At 42.9% G+C, this 21,803-nt stretch overlaps 1 protein-coding gene across 1 annotated transcript in view; it reads left to right on the forward strand.

Annotated features, from left to right (window-relative positions):
- Positions 1 to 21,803, forward strand: part of LOC138254123 (broad substrate specificity ATP-binding cassette transporter ABCG2-like) — a 610,690-nt gene that overhangs the window by 50,377 nt on the left and 538,510 nt on the right. Inside the window, exon 3 of the mRNA XM_069205809.1 lies at positions 15,575 to 15,689. Within this exon, the coding sequence (XP_069061910.1) occupies positions 15,575 to 15,689 (115 nt within the window). The remainder of the gene's footprint in view (positions 1 to 15,574; positions 15,690 to 21,803) is intronic.

The following is a 21,803-nucleotide window of genomic DNA, read 5'->3' on the forward strand; positions in this document are numbered from 1 at the left end:
GACGGGGGCAAGTCTATTTGCAAGCACCTTGCCTAGTATCTTGCAGTCAAGCTTAACAAGAGATAATGGTCTGTATGAACTTACATCTGTGGATTCACGGGCAGGTTTGGGGAGCACCACTATCAGCATCCCTCGGGTCCACGCCTCCTCGAACACAGACAATAAGGGTTGGGAGAAGTGTGCTGAATATGTGGCATAATATTCTATTGGTAAGCCATCTGTGCCGGGTGTTTTATTGCGAGCTATTTGAGATATGGCCATTTTAATTTCCTACAATTGCAGGGGTTCCTCAAGTGCCTCCTTGTTAGGCAGGGAGAGCTTTGCGAGTGGTGCCTCATCTAGGAACAGCTCCAGCTGGTGGGTATCATGTGCCGGTTGCGCTTGGTATAACACTGTGTAATAGTTTCTGAATGCGTCATTAGTGGCAGCCTGGGAAGAAACCATTGTCCTGTCAGCCAGCCTAATCGCCCCTTTTGGGGTACGCTGCCGTTCTTCCTGGACTAGCCATGACAAAAGTCTGCCAGAACGGTTGCCCTCCGCATGTAGTTCTGTTAGATAATATTGGTAATCATGGTGACGTAGGCGCCAATACACCTCGTCATATAGTTTTGTGTGTATCACAAAGGCGCTCAAAAAATGGCACTCTATGGTTTGCGATTTATATTTCCAGGGCCTGCATATCCTTTTCCAGTGTGATAACTTCCCTGCACAATGAACGGCGCACACCCCATGTAGCCGATAGACACTGGCCCCTTATCACTATCTTATGAGCATCCCATTCCGTGGCCCTCAGAGCGATGGAGCCAGTATTTAGCCTCAGGTAGTGTGTAATACAACTGGCTAACTCCTCTCTAAATGGGGCATCTAATAGTGCCTCATTTTGTAGTCGCCAGATGGGTATGGTGGAGTGCAGTTTGCCCAACTGTATAGTGAGCAGTAGTGGGGAGTTCTAGCAAGATAATTTGAGTGTAATATTGTATGGCACATTGAGGCGGTTCCCCAAATCAGGTCTATTCTGGTATGGAGATCGTGTATCAGGGAGTAGAAGGAGTACTCCCTATGTGTCGGATGGCCTATACCCAAATGTCATGCAATTCGTTGACCTTAGCCCAGGATATCAAGTAACTAGAGGTTCTCCTGCTTATTGCTCCATCCAAGGGAGGGGAGGAACGGTATAGTTCCACATCAGGTACACAGTTGAAGTCACCTCCCCAAAGGCCAGGGACCAATGGGTCATCTAGGAGGGCAGTAGTGAGTGTCTTTAAGAATTCACCCTGTGCATAGTTAGGGGCATAAATCCCCACGATCAATAACGATCTGCCATCCAGCAGCCCCTCCAATACAACATAGCGTCCCCCTGTGTCTACGTTCTGGGCATGTTGAACATGGGGTACCCCCGGTAAAATCCATATCATAACTCCACTTGCGAATGCAGAGGAAGAAGTGCTGTATATCTGACCTCTCCAGTGCTTCCTCAATTTCTGTAATTCACTGTCCAGCAAATGTACTTCCTGTAAGACAGCGAAGTGGGAATTATGACGCTTGAGGAATTAATTAATTCGGTGTCTCTTGGCTGGTGTGGCCATACCACGCACATTCCATTGTAAGATATTCTAGCTCTGCATATTGTTTATAGTGTGTGTACCCATAATTTATGAGAATCCTTGGCGGTGTGTGACTTGGTATATTCCCATCGATGAGGGTATGTGTATGCATATTTTTATGACGTGCGTGTATGATCATTGCTATTGACTGTAGTGCAACCCGTTGAGATATACTTTGTGTAACTCCCTCCCACCCAAAAATAATATTGAACCCCAAAACCGGTGGCACACGGGCACATCTCTAATTACCCCCAATACTAACAAAAGAAAAAACATACAACAATTACAGGTGAGGGCTGTCCATGTGGAAACCATCCGGGGAGACGTGGCAGCTTCCATTGGGGGTCTGTGCCTTGGCCCTGTAAAAGGATAAATGATAGCGAAGACAAAGCCATCCTCAGCTCCTTCCACAGTATAGAACATGTGCCGTCCTAGTACGGGCAGCTCTCCATTACCAGCCTGTGTACTTCATCCCGCCTTCAGTTCAAAATAGGGGGGACTGCGGTTGTCCCTTGCAGACCCCCATTATCCTTCATCTAGTCAGGCAAAGGCCCTCAACTCGTGCTTCCGCGGGCGACGGGTTCATTTTCCTATGTGGGTGTCAGGTTGGATGGTTTATGCACCATGCTTAGAGGTCGTCCGCCGTTTGGGGAGTAACATCCGGGCCCTCAGTCACACCCAGGAGCGTTGATCTAGAGCTTCCCATATCTGAGTCTGAATTGGATCTGTGGACTATCTTGTAGTGGCGCGAAGGAGTTTTCAGTGTGGATTGCCGAGTCCTCCAATGCACTCACACGTTCTGCAGATGCTTGCGTTTTCATGGGTTTGGCCTAAGATCTATTCCGGGGTTGCCGATGGGCTGCTGGTGTTAGCCATTTCTCTCGTTCCTCACCCTCTGTTGGGGGTTTGGTGATGCCTTTAGCAGGCATACATGTCCAGGCATCTGCTGGGGTGGGGAAGATGTGAATTCTATCATCCATAGATACTCGAAGTTTAGCAGGAAACATCAAAGCATATTTAATGTTATGTTCCCAGAGGTGTTGTTTGATTTTTGCGTAGGAATAACATTGGTGTTGCTCCTTCGCCTTGAAGTCAGGGTAGGCCGTGATGGAGGCCCCCTTGCAACACTCAGGACCACTGTTCCGAAAATGTTGCAGTATCATGTCCCCATCTCTGTAGTTAAGAAAGCGTGCTATAAGCGGGCGGGGAGGCAATCCTGGGGTCGGCGGCCTTCCTGGAATCCTACGAGCCCTTTCTATGGAGAAAAATTTGGGTATTGTCCCTTTCAGCACCGTGCTTATGAGCCACTGTTCTAGAAATAATTCTGCACTCTGACCTTCCACTTTTGCCGGGAAACCCATGAATCCTACATTATTACTGCGAGATCTCCCTTCAGCATCTTCTGCTCTTCGGTGTAGAGTTTTCACTTCCAAGTCTAGCCACTTCACGTTATCCTGCAGTTCCAAAACAGTGGGATCTATGGATTGTATGGTTGAGTCTGCCGCTGTTACCCTGATCGTCAGTTTATGGTGATCAGCACTGAGCAAGTTAACATCTTGGGAAACGGAGTTTATTCTATTCTCCAGGGACAGTTGGTGTCCATGATGGCTTGCAGTATTTTCTCAAATTTTCCCGAGTGCGTTTGTAGGGTGGCCTCCAAGTGCTGTAGAGTCAGTGGGGCCAATGTCCTCAACGACAGCTCAGGATGATCCCCCTGATCACCCCGCAATGATGATCTGGCAGCTTGGATTTCCCCCATCATGTCTTTCAATCAGTTTCCACTCCTAGTATTTGTACAGCCAGTCTTCGCCCAGGGGTCTGAATCTCAAGACTCCTCAGCAGCAGTGCTCTGTAAATGGTGCTTTTCGCCACTCAGTTGTTCATATCAGACTGTATGTTCTCCTTGATCTCCCTGTGCAGTTTATTTCTCGTCTATCAGCCGCACCTTTGGGTGTGGCCACCTGTGTGGGTTACTGCGCTTATGGTGAATGTTTTTCCCGAATTCCCCTCTTGGTAGGGCATCTTATGCTGTCCCAAGGCAACACCGTGTGGAGGGCGATATCGCGGCCAGGGAAAATGGCGCCAGGATCAAGTTGCACCCTTTTGTCTGGTCCGTATTCTCTCCCTGGCGTAAGTTAGGGCTGTTATTATGCACGCCTCTTCCCAAACTCACCGCACAGCTCTGTTATTCCAGCACCAATCTTGGAGCAGGTTCTCATCCGCTAGTGTGGCGCGTGATGGCTGACGGGGCTCTTCAGCAGAGGACCCAAAGGGCGATCCGGGGGAGCAGTGGGAGCATCGGTAATGCCACCAACCCGGACCACAACCCAGTCCTGCCGTGGGCGGAAGAACCTCTCGATTGGGGGCTGGGCCAGCGCCACTCTGGCCCGACTCAGTGACCGCTGTCGGCCGAGGCCCAGACCTCGCTCCTCTCACCCCCGTGCAGGCTGCAACTCGCCGTCAATTCCAGCGGCCCCAGTGCCTAAACCGACATCCAGAGGCTCTGGTCAACCGTTGCTCGGCTCCCCCTGCTATGTGGATGTTCGTGGCTGGTGGATGGGCGATATCTGGCAGGATTTTTCACGGGCCTGAGGCGGAGCTGCTCTCTAAGCGTCCGTCCCGGCCTCCATCTTGGCCACACCCACAATAAATTACTGTTAATTCCTCATTATAATTCAAAGGGGTCATTCGACATCTTAAATAGAGGAACAATCATTAAACTTATAAACAAAATTTAGTCCCTAGCTTATATCACCTCAGCAGATTTCCGATCTGTGGAGTTCACACCACATCTGGTTAGAAGGGATAATGAGGCAGCGTTAACATCTTAGGCCTCGCCAGACATTGTTGTCCAAATTCTGGCAAACCAAGACACGGGGTATTGCGCTACAAAGAATGGAACCTCCCCGCTACCCCAGTCCACTGCTTCTGGAAAAAACTATGGGGGTTCAGTTTTAAAAGGAGTGGTAGGAGTAGATAACACCTTGAGCAGACAGGAAAACCTAACTATTGTAAAGCATCCAAGTATGCTCCACCAGGGCATGATCCAGCAAGTGTTCGTTGGTACTCTTCCTCTCAATAATTCGACCAAGCTGTGCTCTTTAAGTGCTCAAGTCAGCAATTGGTCCTGCTGAAAAACCCTGTAGGCAAACAGTAGTAGACGACTGTATAAACATCTGCTCTTGGAATTCTCACGGTTTAGAAAACCTATTAACAGATGTGGCAGCAATGCCATTCTTTCAGAGGTTTGACATCATGATGTCCCAGGAAACTTAGTGTATGGAGCTAATTCAAATTTCAGGTTACGTTGGGTTTCATGCCTCTGCAATAAAGTGTAACAAATTTGGTCATCTAAATGCAGCCTCACAACATTCTGTTCTACCAAATATAACTAGGATATTAACAGATTGACCTAGGAATCAACTGGCTGCTGCCAATTAAGCTGGCCCCCCAGCAGACAACCTGTTCTAACATGTTGCCCCTGCTCTTTAATGTATACATTCTTCCTAACAAGGACCAAAATAGAGAAAATATGGAAACACTGTTAAGCATTATAAAAATCTTGCAGAAGCAGTATAAGCAGGCAATCTTTATTGTTTCAGGAGACTTCAACGTTGACCTGAATAAAGCCTTTACAAAAAGGGACTCAAAATACAGTGGAACATATTTGTGTAGGTGGTTTGAAAATCTCATCTTGCAGCATCTGATGTCCCTCTCAAGGGAAGCTTTCCCTTCACCAATAACTTTTTTAAATGGGTCAAAAAGTTCAACAATTGACTTCACGTTAATCACCTCCTACAAAATTCTTGCACGTTCAGAGAGTGACCACTTTCCACAATCCATCAGGAGATGGCTTGAATGAAAGCGGCTCCCATCAACAAATATAATAATTTCTGCTACAATGACCCACACTATAAAAAAGTTAAAATGGCAGGGGCCCGGAATTGAGAAAGTGATGGAAGACGTGTATAGCTGCACAGGAACTATTGAAGAGATCAACAATGAATTAGAAAGTTAGAAAAAAATCGAATCTGAACCAGGAGAGTGGGTAAGGGCATAGAAGCATTTATGTGATTCTTCATTGATAAAATTTCCCATTAAAAAAATCTTTCAATTAGAGTAAATGGGGCAAATAAAAAAAGTTAAGGGTGGTTATGATGGGCAACCATGATACAACAGAAAGCTGCGCAAACTAAAAACAACACAAGTCTCACGAGAAACAAGAAAAGTGGTAAAGGAATTACATATGGGGCAAGAACCTGGCTAAAACAAAGCTTCTCAAACTGAGAGTACAATATAAGAAAGACTGCTGGTTAGAAAAACAACATTATTAAGAGGACCTGTGGACTAAGCTACTTATGTCTAGTAAAAAGAAGAATAACAAAAAGTTTTGGCAGCTGGTGAACGTTGTCCGTGGGAAAATCTCAACAATCTAATGCGGATATAGATGCAGCCTCTTGGAAAGCCCATGTACTCTCAATGTACTCATCCCCAGTTCAAAAGGTGAAGAGTGAAGATCCCCTGGCTACAAGTAATTGCAATTTTAAGTTTGGCCGCAGCCACTTTTGGCTTTATAGTGAAGTTGAGAAACATACTCTCCCCCTTACGACCAAGAACAAGCCTCTATCGTCATGGATATTGAACAGTTGACAGGCATAATAAAGAAATTCATATTGGATGGGGTTGCAGGTCGGAGTGGAATTCCAAGTGCCCTTTTTAGAGGAGATGTAACATATTGGTCCTACTATTTACTGCTTCTTTTTAACAACCTTCACTGTATAAAGCGACTGCCATACGCATGGAAAGGTAACATCTTTCATTCGATTTATAAGAGCGGTAATGCTGCTTCCCCTCTAAATTATAGGCTAATAGCTTTGATTGATGTTGAAGCAAAGCTGTATGCATCCTGTCTTCTGCAACAACTATCAGCATGGATAAATGATAAATCTTATACCACGAAGTCAGACAGGAATTAGAGTTGGCATGAAGAAACTAACAAATTTGACAGAATTATCCTTGTTAGGTAAGAAGGCCAGATTTAGGAAAAGTCGTCTATTTGCTTGTTTTATTGATCTCAAGTCGGCCTTCAACTGCATTCCCAGAGCTCGACTGTGGCAAAAACTGGAAGGTTGGGGGTCTTCCCAGCAGCCTATTGAGTGCAATTATTGAACTACATTCAGATATCTGGGCGCAAGTTAAAATCAGAGAGGGTGGTCAAGTCACCAATCGAGTTTGAACTGCCAACGGCATCAAACAAGGATGTGTTTTAGCTCCAATGCTGTTTAACTTATACCTTGCAGACTTGGCCGATACCATTTCATTTGAAAACAGCCATCCACCCATTTTGGCCTCTGAAGCAATAGCATGGCTACAATATGCAGATGATATTGTATTACTTAGTCAAACACAAGTCGGTTTGCAGTGCAATATCGACGTCTTATTGATCAAATGGATGAGCAAGGCCTTGAATTCAATTTGAATAAAACCAAGGTAGTCCAACTGGTTGACTCGAAATTTAGATCATTTGCATGGTTTATTAAAGGAAATAGGGTGGAGGTTGTCCCTTAATAAAAATATTTGGGACTAATAGCGGATCATCATCTGACTTTTAAACCATTCAAGCAAAAGCACATTCTCTCACTTATGGGTTAAAGTTACTAAAACAAAACTGAGTTATTCTTCACTTAATCACTTGCTTTCTGTAATGTCGGCGCGTCTAGTGCCAACAGTTACTTATGGGGCTGAAATTATGCAGGCCAAGGAAATAGTCTCCTTCAACCAAATCCAAACGAAGGTTCATAAAACAGTGTTCTAGATTCCAAACTCAGTTTCACCAGTACAGGGATGTTTAGGATTTGGGTTGAAAAAACCATGCATTCCAGAGCAAGTGTGCCTACATTAAAATTAGCAGGAGACTTCGAGCGGCAGAGGTCGGCTCTATCAGCAACCGATGCTGATTGGAAATCGAGGAACAACAGCATAGTAATGTGAAAGGCTCAAGGGGTCATTACTTAAATGTTGCAATCACGGAATTAGGTATGCAAGAAGCATGGACTTGGGGAAAGTGGAGTTAACCGCATAGCGAACGTTGCTACTTGGTCTTTGTCCTTTTTAACAGACAAAAACACATTTGATACAAGATGGAATGCCTGGTCTGTATTATCATCATATAAAACTCTACGGGCCCAGGAATATCTATCTATGTCCTTTTCTCAAGTTCCGAAATATCAATTCATGCTATTTCATTTTGGTATGATGGAGACTAAAGATATTGCCCCTTCTTGGAAATATCAGTCTCAGTCTCAATCTTGCCGTCTTTGTAGGTAAAAACAGGAGTCACTTACACATGTTTTTTGTGTGTGCCCAGTGCCGGAAGAACAAAGGAAAATTAAGATTTTGAACATTCGATCATGATAGCAAGCTGTCATTAGTTGGCTAAGTGGCACTTCAATTCCTCTGGCCTGTAGGGGTACTAAGTGTATACTGCTGATTTTTAAACAAATGTCTAAAAAAATTGAGTAGGTCAGCTTAAAGTGAAGAGTTGTCCTGAATGGTTTTTTTGTTAAGTGGTATTTAACAGATATTAAAATAAAAAAAAATAGGCAGACGGAAGCAAGTCTAAGCTAATTTTGAGCTTGAGGGTTCTACTACTCTTTGTAGTGTTCCCTGTTGTCTCTATATGCATTGCATTTATGATGCTTATCGTATATTGTTGCACTGTCACTTTAAATAGGTTATTTGTGATTGTATGATTTGAAGACTTTGCTTTTATCGCTCAGATTTTATGTAAATATTTTTGTCTTAAATATTATCAGGCTGGGATAGTTTTTTACCATTTTGTGTATTTTAATGCAAAAATTATGAAGAATCTTTTGCTTTTTTATATTGCCAGGATTATGTGATTTGATCTTAAAGTTGGCATTGGTTTTAATTAACTATGCTAATAAACTTGAATTGACTTGACTTGACTATATTTTCCCACTTGGTTAAATGCAGAGGAGAGGCAAAATAATTCCCCTTAGAAAGACAGTTTTATTTGAAAATGTAAATATTCACTTGCTAAAACTTTCTGCAGAAATTGCACCAATAGCACAAAAGGTAGATCTCACATGTAGGCTGCAGTGGTGACTTGCACCATTCATATCACGACTCAAAAACATGGTATCAGGGCTGTTCCTGCAAGCTGCAGCAAGCCATGTCAAATGGATAAATTTTTTATAACCAAAGCTTTTTCAAATTAATTTTTTGACATGTGGGAAATCTTACTTCTACCATTAGCAAGTCAACTGTAACGTCTGAAAGCCCACAAGGCCTAGGTGCACAATGTATAGATCTGCCTTGTACATTTGCCTGGCATGATGCAGTATCAGGATTCAAAAATGCTATTTACTGCATAGTCTGGAACAGTGATCTCCATTATGCCAAGGTCTGATTTAAGTGTAAAACACATAGGGGGTCATTCTGACCATGGCGGTAATTACCGCCATGGCGGAGGTCGGCGGTAGCACCGCCAACAGGCTGGCGGTGCACCGCTGGGCATTCTGACCGCGGCGGTTCAGCCGCGGCCAGAAACGGAAAGTCGGCGGTGTACCGCCGACTTTCCGCTGCCCGCCTGAATCCTCCATGGCGGCGGAGCACGCTCCGCCGCCATGGGGATTCTGACACCCCCTACCGCCATCCTGTTCATGGCGGCTCTCCCGCCATGAACAGGATGGCGGTAGGGGGTGCCGCGGGGCCCCTGGGGGCCCCTGCCGTGCCCATGCCAATGGCATGGGCACGGCAGGGGCCCCCGTAAGAGGGCCCCAAAAAGTATTTCAGTGTCTGCCCAGCAGACACTGAAATACGCGACGGGTGCAACTGCACCCGTCGCACCTTCCCACTCCGCCGGCTCAATTCTGAGCCGGCATCCTAGTGGGAAGGTTGATTTGCCCTGGGCTGGCGGGCGGTCTTTTGGCGGCCGCCCGCCAGCCCAGGGCAAATGTCAGAATCACCGCCGCAGTCTTTCGACCGCGGTGCGGTGTTCTGACGGCGGTACCTTGGCGGACGGCCTCCGCCGTCCCCCAAGGTCAGAATGACCCCCATATTGCTCTAATTTGGCTTAGGAAATAACTAGAAAATTCATCTTTGAGGTAAACTGCTCTTTACTAATAATATAAGTAATTGGCAAGCATACTTTCTTATAAATATGGCTCAGTGAAAATGTCTATAAAAGATGCACATCTTTACCTGAACCTGGACAGCACCTAAACTTGTTCTGCAGGCTCCCACCCCATACAGTGACTATAACAGATTTGCTCAGTCAGGAGATGACACCCATCACAAACTTTCCACAGAACAAAAGGTCTTTTGGGGCAGTTGATCTGCTGGAAGAATCCTAGCAGGAAACTAAGACATCGTAGTGAAATAATCCTGATATGAAGCCATCAGAAGCTATAGGAAAATCTACCTAAATGTATCTCATTGATGTGAGTGGAAGGGAGAAAAATATTGACTCCAGAAACCCATACAGAGGACATCCAGGATGTCATATTAAAAATAAAAAGCTTGACTAAAGTCTGCGTTTACTGCTGGACTTTTCATATGTGGGGCCCATTCCTCTCCAGCACATGTCCTTAGCTCAGAACAAATTTGGACTGGTTTGCACTGGTGGAGAGACTTAGGCACATCAGTGTAATGGGCTAGTCCATGAGAAGCTGGAGGAGCTCAGCCAGTTGAGCTTGCTCTCTGTCATCTTTTAAAACCCTCAGAATAGTGCTCTATATAATTTTTGTGCAGTACATTTAAAGTAAGTGCTTCAAAAGAGTGATGAAATGAATGTAGGGATAGGCTTCTGACCCATTGGCACTCACTAAACAGTGACTACAATAAGAAAGGCTCCCACGGTAAATGACTTTGGAATACAGCATGGATTGGATGAACTCAAGAAGAATGCAAAGCCTGTTTGACACAGTTTGCCTAGGTCTAAGGCAACCCAGCTTTGGATGTGCATTTAGAGATTCAGACCAGCTGGTTTCCTGAGGTTGCTAAGGAGACAAAGGACGAAGAAGGGCATCCTTGCAAAACAAAAAGCTGACTACTTGGCTGGAGAGAGTGGCTGAGCCTGCCCTGCACTGCTGCCTGTCTTCTGTTGTTTCAGGGGCTGTCCTTAACAGTTTGGAAGCTTTCAGAGTGACCAGAAGTCTTGAGTAGTTTGGAATTGGAAGATTTTATGATCCTCCAGAAAATCAGGGCTAGGTGTAGATGCTACTTGAAAAAGGTGTGACCTTGAACAGCAAGAATTCTTGGTTTGTTAAGTTTACAGATTTTACCTCAAAAAACAAAACTTCAGAGTCCCCTCTCTCATAAGGTTCTGGCTACTTAGATCTCCGACTCGCTGATACATACCTACTGGGAAATTCAGAGTTCTAAAAACTTACTAAGTAAAACATAGAAAGCAGGTAATGGTGCAGTGTGTCCCCAGGGACAAGAGGACTTTGTGGCTATAATTTTTGAGCTTGTGCCATTTGGATCATTTGGTGCCAAAATCCAAGACTTGAGTGTGTTCAGAAGTGATTTCAGAAGACTGACGTATCTAGACTTATTCAGCGCCATTGGTCATCAGGCCCTGCCTTGCTTGTCTGAAGAATTTTTCACCACAGATTCTACAGAGTATTGGTAGGAAAAAGTGAGCAAATGACCCCGGCATTAATGCTACCTTGAAGGCTGCAGATTTCAAGTTGGACCTACTTTTAACTTTGGCACTAAACGAATGGCATCTGTGGACCACAAATTCAGAGTATCCAGTCAAATATATCCCTTGCTAGTTACAGCATCCTATCCTACTGCCCTGAAAGATGTTGACTTCCATCTGACAGCTTATGTCAGAAGGTACTTGGGTTAACCACTGGACTTTATCAGTCCATGTTTTATCATGGTTGACTTAAAAGGAGTCTAACACGCTGTCACCTTTGTCCCACAAACTGACTTTGACTTTTGCCTTTCCATGGTTTCTAATGGGTACTTTTTGACATTTTGTACAAAAATTCTAATTCCTGATCCCCATAACAGATTTTTTTTTATTACTTATTAACATTTTCCCCCTGTTACTAAATTGCTATGGGGATTTTACTGTTTCTTTTCATGACTTTAGTGTTGTTTTGGGGCTGCTTTAATATCTTAATTTGATTTTCTTTTAGAGAAACCTGTTACTTTGAGCTGTAACTACCATGGTACGGTAAGGATTTGTCATCAAATTATGCTTTTAGTTCTTAGGTACAGGGTTACTTAACTTTTTTAGAGCTCATACTTTGTGCTACCCCAAGTTAATCATCCAACTTCTTATACAAGTAAGCATTTTTACCATGTCAAGTAAATTGTTCTAGAAACACAAAACTTTGCAAACAAAGAACCAGCATTCTAATCAAGAACTCTTCATGTCACATTTGTTGGGTAATTAGAGCTGCTGATGTGGATCACAATATTGGAATCCTTTTTGGCAAAAAGAAGAACCAAATGAAAAAGTGGCCTAATGAATTATGCACCAGGAGTCTTGGAGACGGACGACCAGTGCAGCTTGACTAGGCCTGGAGAGATATGAGAAAAGTGTGTTTCAATCCAAAGAGTTGAACAACATATAAATTGGCAATTTATTTAATCTGGGGAAATATAAACCAATTACTCATATGCTCATGTAACATCTTTCCTCGGTTCTCTATCTGCATATTACTTGTGCACGTGACATGATAAGTAATGTATGCAATAAGGCTTTGTAGTTGCCGGAAGGTAAAATATGCAAGAGGGGTTTTCGTCTTGTATGCTTTATTGGGGGGGTGCACACATATTCTTTATTTACTTTTTTGAAGAATTAGAACACTATTACATAGTTTTAAATGTAGAATTTATTTTAATATACAATGCTTTAAAAAATTGAGAATGGTGCAAATGAATTCATAAATAACCAAGTCAGTTTAGGTTTCTTAGGAGTGGTGTGATTGTGGCCTACTTTACTCCTCATGCTTGGGAATCAATTCTATATATCTTTTAATTGGTTTTTGAAGAATCAAAGTAAACAAATGCATCAAAACACAATAAATTGGCATCTAAAGTATATGTATACCATACATTAGCTTCCCTGCGTACACTGATTGTATTTCACAATTATGATCATCCTCAAAATATTGATAATGTGGTTTGAAATTGGTCCCTCCTAGATCCCCAAATCTTCTGCTGTTTCTGGGGGCATCCATGTGCAAAATATACAGCCTTTTTAGCATTAGCACAGTAATCCATCCTCTGAAAACATGGGAGGGCCCTCCTTTGAATGTAAGTGTCAGGCAATATGAAGTTTCTCAATGATCAAGCCTATAACAATCAACATATGGATCCCCAGCATACATCCCAACCTTCCATTACACCAGCCGTGCCTTTTTGGGACTTTGACAATAGGCCTGCCAATTACAGCTTCTAGTGTTTTGTGAACATTAGACCAATAGTCTGAAATGACTGGATATTTCTATACTGTATGGTGGCAAGTGCCTATAAAGTCTATGCAGCATAAACAATAAGGGTTAGAGCGTCTATCCATCCTCCAGAGGGTTTCACAGTTGCAGTGAATCCCATGAAAATATTTATATTGGATCAGCCTGAGCCTGGATAATATTGCAAGCGTTCAGGCAGTCATTATTGCTGTTGTTCATTCACCATCTGTTAATTTATGTAAATCTTGTTCCAAATGAGTTTTTATGTTACTTAAAGGGTCAGGTGTATTCACAGCAAGAGAGCTATGCAGTTTTGAGATTTCTTACTTTCTTGGCTGTTGTACTTTTTTAATGGGCTCTAGACGGTTGAACTCTAGTGGAGCGTACTTTTGCATGATGCAACTGCAAATAGCGTAGGTTTATTTGACTTGTGGAGCTCTCAGTCAGATGAGAGTTGCTCAATTTGTTTAATGTGGGAGAACTCCATCACATCTCCAGGACGCAAATCCCTTATTAAATTCCAGGCTTTTAAACCTTCTAGTTGCACTGGCAGGCAAGTCACTCCCCATGGCAAAGGGGAGTTTCCTGGACGAGTGCCCTCCCATTTGATCCATTTTAAGGCACTAAGCCAGCATTCTAAATAAATTCTAGTGGTGGTGGACAGCACATTAGTAGGCCTAGTGGTCTAATTGACCATGCTTTCCCAGGACTTTGATTTCAAAGCTGACTAATGGAGCACTTCAATCTTCCAATAGTTAATCATTAATTGGAGTCCATTGGGCCACCCAATAATAAAGCTTAATGTCAACAGTACTCATACCGGATGAAAGGGAGGGTGGGTGCATATACTAAGTGGGATTCTATGGGTCTTCTCCACCCACAAGTTATTGTGAGTGGAGACATATCTGGATTTCTCCTGGTATACTTCGAGACCAGAGGCCTCTCCTAAACCCAGAATAACTGCAATATTCTATGAAAAGATTACTCGTCTCTTTGAATAGGAAGGAAAATGTCACAGAGGGAGATCTTGGAACTCCTTTCCATTCAAACCCAGGGGTCTGTGCATCATGTTTGATCCACTTTGCTCCTTCACCAATGACAACAGGAGGGGGGAAAAGGACACCCCTGCCTGTTTCCATGTTGTATAGGATAAAAGAGTGGAGAAGATCCCATTCACGCGTACCCAGGTCAATGTGGCACTGTATAACAATCTAATGTGTGCTAGCAAGTGGGGTCGAGTGTTAATTTTCTCAAGGACCTGCTAAAAATAATCGCCAGTCGATAGAATCAAAGGCCTTTTCAAAGTCATTTAAAATGAAGGCAGAGGGGTCCTGAAGCTTGCCTATGTTTGCTAATGTCACATGCAGGTACCTGTGACTACTCTTCACTTATGGCTACTTCACTAACATGACACAATATGCCACCTCAAAATGTTCACTTCCAGATAATTTATATATTCAATTAAATACTTTTGAAATAATAATTTAGTTACATTACTCACAATAAAAACTCCCAAGCCCTTCATAATGTTATCACATATATTTAATTTGTAACAAGCTTGGCTGTCAGTTATTTGTACTGTAATATTATTGATTTTTGTCTTTGTAATTAGGTTTCCACTTAAAGATAATTTCATTTAACAAAAATTAACTTTAAAATACATAAAGATTTAAAAGAAAACTGTGTAAAATACTTTAATGTTAAAAAATATAAATATACATATATATATATATATATATATATATATATATATATATATATATATATATATATATATATATATATATAATATATGTAACATAAAATTAAAACTAGTATAATGAAATTTATATTATTTCTGATACATTACTTTCAAATGTTAATCCCTGCCTGTGTTTATTTCTATAGGAATGTATTATCAGTTGTTGGGTATGTGTAATGATTGATTTAAGGCTGTTTTGTCAGTATTCCTACTGGTGTAAATTTAAATGTATATTTTGTGCATTACAATTGTCTTATTCATGTTGGTGAGTTTTTCTATTTAAGCATCTCTCCCTAAACCCCTCCTTCAATTTCCCTTACCCTCATCCATTTAGTAGTAAGTATTCCCCATTTTCCGACCATTCCCATTTGTTTCTCCCACATATAGTACAAATGTGTATACCTTAGTGTGCTGTGGTCACCTCACTTCTGGCAGACATCTCCTCATGGGAAAGATCGGAGAGGAAGAGACAGAGATATCTAGCCAGAGTTTTGTGATTTTCATTTTGTAGTAGGTAACATAGTATTATTTATGTACATGAAAATGACTTTTGTAAATAGGTCCTGTTACATGTTTGATAAACTGTGAAACAGAACACAAAACATAAAATATGTTTTAACCAGTGTAACATAAATGTATTCCATGTAAATTCATATCTGATCTCACTTAGTTGTTTAATTTGACTACAGGCAACAATAAAAAAAATACTGAAATGATAACACAAGTATGTTGTGCATGTGCAGTGAGCAAATCCTTTCTCTCCTATTTCCCAGATTGTTAGATGTCCTAGCTGCAAGAAAAGATCCTCAGGGATTATCTGGGGAGGTTTTGCTTGGTGGAGTCCCCCCTGATGCGAACTTTAAATATATCTCTGGCTATGTTGTACAAGTAAGTTACTCTGTTTTTTTGCTTTTTTTTTTAACTTGTTTAAAATTTAAATTCAATGTATTGAATGGTTCAGCACTCCATCCATCATCCTTTTGTGTTGCTAAAGTTGCCCTAAGTGGGAAGGGTATGCCCAGACATGGGTCCCATGCTCACTGTGCCACTGGTTTCAAGATAGCCTGGCTGATGAAGGGTGATACCCTGAAACCGGTCCAAGGATGCTTGTTTTCGGTCCAGGGAGGACCTCGCCTGGCAGTTCGGGCTGGACTGTTCCCACGAGGAACAGGGTCAAGACTGATTTGCATATGGCTGGGTCCAAACTGGGGTGGCATGGTGAGCAAATGAATGATGGATTGAACCCAGATCTGTGACTGGGGTGAGTGTTTGCATTGTTACTCTGTCCATCATCCTTTTGTGTTGAATGTCTACAACCATTACATAATTAACCAATGCATTTTGTGTGAAAACAAATCATCAATGGGCTTTTATATAACTGTATTAAATTTGCATTCCTGAAAAGCTAAAAAAATGGAAATCCTCACTTAATACAATATTCTTATTCTAACATGAAAAAAATACTACTTAATATTTGATGATATCAACCCAACCACACCAGGAAAACTGTCATATCTATATACACCAGTTATCTCCTGCAACCTGGCTATTGCTATTTTGAAAAACTGTTATACCATAATTTCTCCTTTTAGTAATATCAACAGAACTGACACATCCTAAACATCTAGTATCAAGTCTTTCAATTACTTTTATAGTAGCCTCTCTTTTGTTACTATTCCACAGTATCCATTTTATGTATATTTCTCAGGTGAAGGATACATGTCCTTTTACTCCAAAACATTTCAGATCTGAATAGTACTACTACAGTCTTTATATGCTATTGTTCATCCAATTACCTCTAATATCTGAAGCCATATTTGACTAATATTACAATGCCCTCCCCTAAAATGACGTCTCAGAGGAGAAGTCCTGACTTTCAGATGACTCTAGCACTATGGGACAGATTTATGGAAAGTGGCACTGCACTGGGGGCAGCGCCACTTTATCTGCAACCCTTAGCACCCCCTACCGGCCACCAGGTGTGCGCCGTATTTAAAATACGGCACACCATGGCGCAGGGTAGGGGGCAATAGTGTCATTTTTCATGACGCTATTAATGTACTCTGCAGGAGTAGCTCCAAAATATTGGCACTACTCCTGCAGAGTACAGAGGGGCGAATTCTAAAGAATGGAAGCCCCCTTTTAACGCCTGCTTTTAAGCAGGCATTAAAAGTGCTGTAATAAATGGCGCGAGGAAATCTCATAGATTTCCTTGCACCATTTTACCAGCTCCCCAAACAGGGGAAGGCCCCCTTTGCATATATTATGCCTGGTGCAGGCATACTGTATTGCAGTGGTTTACAGAGTGGCGCAATGCATGCATAGCACCACTCTGCAAATACGGTGCAGGAGTTTGGCCTCGTTGGACCACATTAACTTCAAAATAAATGATGTTAATGTGGGGCAAGGTGGCGCTAGGGGCCTATAAATATGCCCCTATGTTTGATCAATCTACCCTTAAACTTCATACTTATGTTGCATTACTTAGCCTTTCTGACTGGTGCACTTAATTCAAACAGATCGAAAATGTTATATGGCCCATGACAAATAATGGTGATCTGTTGTTTCTCCTAGTTTTAGGAAGATGAACACTATCAACTTTTTTGACACTTGAGCAGTGTAAATGATACATTGAAAGTATCTCTTTTTTGTGTGTTCAGTCTTTTTATTAGTTGTTGCATTTTCAATCAGCATCACCATCTTCTTTAAGTTTTTGTTCCTGCACATGCATTTGGTGCAAAAAATCTACTCCAGAGGTATATTTTTGCAATTCTGTTTTTGAGAAGACTTAAAATGGTTGTGTGTAGAATGTTACTTTCTCAGTGGGAAGGATTCAAATTACTTTAAGAGGTGCTGTCAAAAGGAGAAGAGATGTCTTCTGCTTTATTGACAATGTTTGTCTAAGTAATCATTTTATAAGTGAAAGTGATATATATTTTTTAGATTCCTCCTCAGTTTTCTCTGTGGTCTATGTGGATCTCTGGTCAGCTTTTGACCAGGTACCCAGGGCTTCCCTCTGGAGGATTCTGACAGATTTGGGCATCCCGAAATACTTCCTAGATATCATCATCAGGCTACACTCCAACAATTTTGACCAGGTCAGATGTGGTATCCAGGGTTTACTAACACCAGCTATACCAGTCTTGAGGGGTGGAAGGCAAGGGTGTGTGCTCGCTTCCACCCTCATTCTTTTTTCAATAATTGAGGACCTCGTTATAAGTTTGGTGGTCGGACGAGCTGACCGCCAACCTTGTGGGGTGGATGCCACCATCATATTGGTGGTGCCCCCCCCAAACATATTACAATGTTCCCATCGGGCTGACCAGCGGGACATTGTATTATGCGTTCCCGCCGGGCTGACCACAGGAGCTGTGCTATGATATTGGTCTCTGCTCCTTTAAGGGAGGAGAGGCCAATGTCGTAGCACACCAGCACCAGACAGCAGACAATGCACACTCCGATGGTGCTGGGCAGGGGGGGCCCCGGCACTGGCTTTCTGCCATGGAAAGGCTGGCAGAATGCTGAGTTGTAATCAGCCAGGTGGCATGGAGTTCCTCGCCGCCGTGGCTGAGTACAACTCAGACTGCCGTCAGCCCATCAGGGACCAAGTTCCTGGCGGGAACTGGGGTCACCTGGTGGGTCCGACCACCAGGGTTGTAATGTGCCAGTCGAACTGCCTGGAGTGCGGTGGTCTGACCGTCACCACTAGTGTGGCAGTCCTCAGGCTGCCCCACTCATAATGAAGCGCCTAGTATCCCAGCTTGCCCCGTGTGAAAACTATGCTCAACAGCTTGCCAGGAGGAAGGTCCCGGCCTTCTTGTTTGTAGATGACATGCTTCTAATTTCCAAATCTCCAAGAGGATCCAGAGGCTGTTGGATCAATTTGGAATTTTCTGCAAACTGAGAGGCCTCGAGCTAATCTAGGCAAGACCAGGTATTTGGTCCCATCTGCCCACTCCCCTCCTTCACTCAATGGTGTCCCATTGGAGAGAGTACATATATATGATTATTTAGGGATCTGTATCACTGAACATTTTGACTGGTTACCACACATATACAATTGTAGACTCCAAATGGAGCATAACATAGGGGACATTATAAGGCCCCATCATGGTTCTCCTTTTCGCCCATGTCCCCCCACTCCAAATCTGTAATTGACAAACACTAGGACTTACTCTCTCTGGTGGGGAACTTTGAGGTAATAAGGATGCTGGGAGCTTGGAAAGAGTAGAGAACAGATTCTTGTGTCTCCAGTCTTCCGGCTAGCACCCCTTAATTTCCTTGTGGCTGAATGTGGGTTTCAGATTGCTCTCCAAAAAAGTGGGCCTTAGACCAATACTCTATTTGGCATAGGATCAGGTCTTCCCCAGCATTGACATTATATGACCAAGACCTGGAGTTTGTTGTGAGGTTGTTTGGGGCCTCCTGAATTCTCTTGGTTAAGATATGTTCAACAGCTGTTGAGTGGGATGGGTTCTGGGAAACTGTGGCTTACTCCCAGGGAAGCTCGAGGGCTCTAGGGTTGTCGAAAAAACACTAAAACACCTATATTGGCAAAACGTTGATAACTTAACTTTGGACTCTGCTAGAATGGGTTCCCTCACCAATGCTTTCCTACTCCACAAAGATAGCTACATTGCAGAGGGTTATATTGACTAGATTAAACACCCCCTCCCCCAAGCCAAAAACCTTTACATGAAATTTCGGTTTGGGATCCTGCCTCTACGGTCAGTCACGGCCAAATGGTCAGATGCTTCCATTTATTCAGACAGTAACTGTCCCTTTTGTCCTGAGGTATCTGAAACCATTGTCTATGTCATGCTCTTTTGTCCATCTTATGGTAGAAGGAAATGGATTTTACCACTTTGTTGCAATTTGAGGTTCAGAACCTGAGGCACAGCAATTTGTGTCCTTAGAAGAAACTAAGGCCCATATTTGTACTTTTTGATGCAAACCAGCGCCGGTATGCGTCAAACATTTTACTGCCGGCTAACGCCATTCCTACGAGCCATGTGGGCTCCTTATTTAAGGAATGACGTTAGCCGGTGCTGCGGACTGATCAGAGTAAAAAAAAATTACTCAAACCAGGCAGCGCCGGCGTAGGGGAAAATGGGGGTTGTGTGTCAAAAAATGGTGCAAGTCAGGTTTGAGGCAAAAATCATGCCTCAAACCGGACTTGCGCCATTTTTTGACGCACAACCCCCATTGAAATGACTCCTGTCTTAGCAAAGACAGGAGTCATGCCCCCTTGCCCAATGGCCCTGCCCAGGGGACTTCTGTACCCTGGGCATGGTCATTGGGCACAGTGGCATGTAGGGGGGCCCAGGTTAGGCCCCCCTATGCCACTTTAAAAAAATAAAACAAAATACTTACCTCAACTTACCTGTACTTACCTGGGATGGGTCCCCCATCCATGGGTGTCCTCCAAGGGTGGGCGAGGGTGGCAGGGGGTGTCCCTGGGGGCAGGGAAGGGCACCTCTGGACTGCTTCCATAGTCAGAGACCATGGAAGTGAGCCCACAGGTCCCTTAACGCCTGCCCTCACCCAGGTGTTAAAAAATGGCGCACATCAGGCTGTGCACCGTTTTTTAAGGCCCGCCCCCTCCTGTGCGTCAAAATGACGCGGGAGTATAATTAAGGCGCACAGGCCTCAAAGTCATTTTTTGGGCGGGAACGCCTACCTTGCATGTAATTAACGCAAGGCACTTTCCCGCATCCCAAAAATTACTCACAAGCAGGAATTTTTACGTCCGCGGGCTCGGGCGTCAAAGTTTAATTATGGTGCACGGTTTGCGCCAAATGTGCATCAAACTTTTTGACGCACATTCGGCGCAAACAGAGTATAAATATACCCCCAAGTCCTTCTGTCATTTTTGTGGTCACTTGTTTTTTATTGTGGAGGCTCGTGAACAAAAGGTGATAGTTGTATCATTGAGTTTGGTTGAGCCCTAATCCCGCCTAGGCCTCAAAATGACGGGATCATGCCAATGGGTGATGAATGACTGTTAACACAATTCATTTGTCATTTTACTTGTGGGCCATATCTTTTATGACCTTGCCTCATGTTGTTGGGAAGATGATTTATATATCTTAATTTCTTGTGTTTTTCTTCCAAATCATGAACTGAACAGACTGCTATGTACTTTTAAATCGATACTTGAATGTTTTTTAACTATGTTTTAATCTTTTGATCACTAGTAGTGCATTTTTATGTACTGTGCTCTTTTATGGATGTTCTTCCGAATAAACATTATTGATGATGTATACCGTCTTTACCAATGAAAGAATACATTTTTACCCTAGCAATGCACATGTTCAGTGCTCTAATCCATACTTAGGAAAAATATAGAAATATTTTTTCTATATATTTGTATAAAATCTTCCGATTACTCAGCCAAATAAGGTTCCTATACAAAAATGAATCATTAACGTATTGGCATGCATTTCAACGCCTGAAGATACCTTTGATGTTCTTAAGACCTGCCCTGCACACGTTCAAACACAAGTTTTCACTCGAATCCTGCGAACACTTCCTCTCCCTCTCAGGGTCCTCCTACCTCCTTAGTGCCTTCTTCTTAAAAATACATCTTTATTGTGTTTGATTTCTCTGTCACGTTTTTCTGTCTGTGACCATCTCCAACTATTATCTTGTATGGTACATTCTTGTCATGCAGAGACATTGTAGGGTAAGGGCAAAGTTTGCAGTTACCCAGGGCCCCCACCTTCAAAGGGGCCCGTGGGAAAGTGGGCTTTCTCTCTATTAAATCTTTGTCTATTCCATTTCTCCATGTAAACCTCTCTCCCTTTCTGCTTACATGTATCTCTGAGTTTCTTTCTCTTCCCAGTGCTAGCAAGAGGATTTTTTTGACATAGTTCAACAGTTTTTTTGACCTTGTTAAAGTGTAACATATAACTTAATATAGTTTGCATCATGCCAGCTTATATTAGCAGGAAATGGTTAATAAAAATCAAATTTGTTCCCTACAGGAGCCCCCAAAATATG

Source organism: Pleurodeles waltl, chromosome 1_2 (genome assembly GCF_031143425.1).
Source record: "Pleurodeles waltl isolate 20211129_DDA chromosome 1_2, aPleWal1.hap1.20221129, whole genome shotgun sequence".
In the NCBI taxonomy this organism is placed as follows: domain Eukaryota; kingdom Metazoa; phylum Chordata; class Amphibia; order Caudata; family Salamandridae; genus Pleurodeles; species Pleurodeles waltl.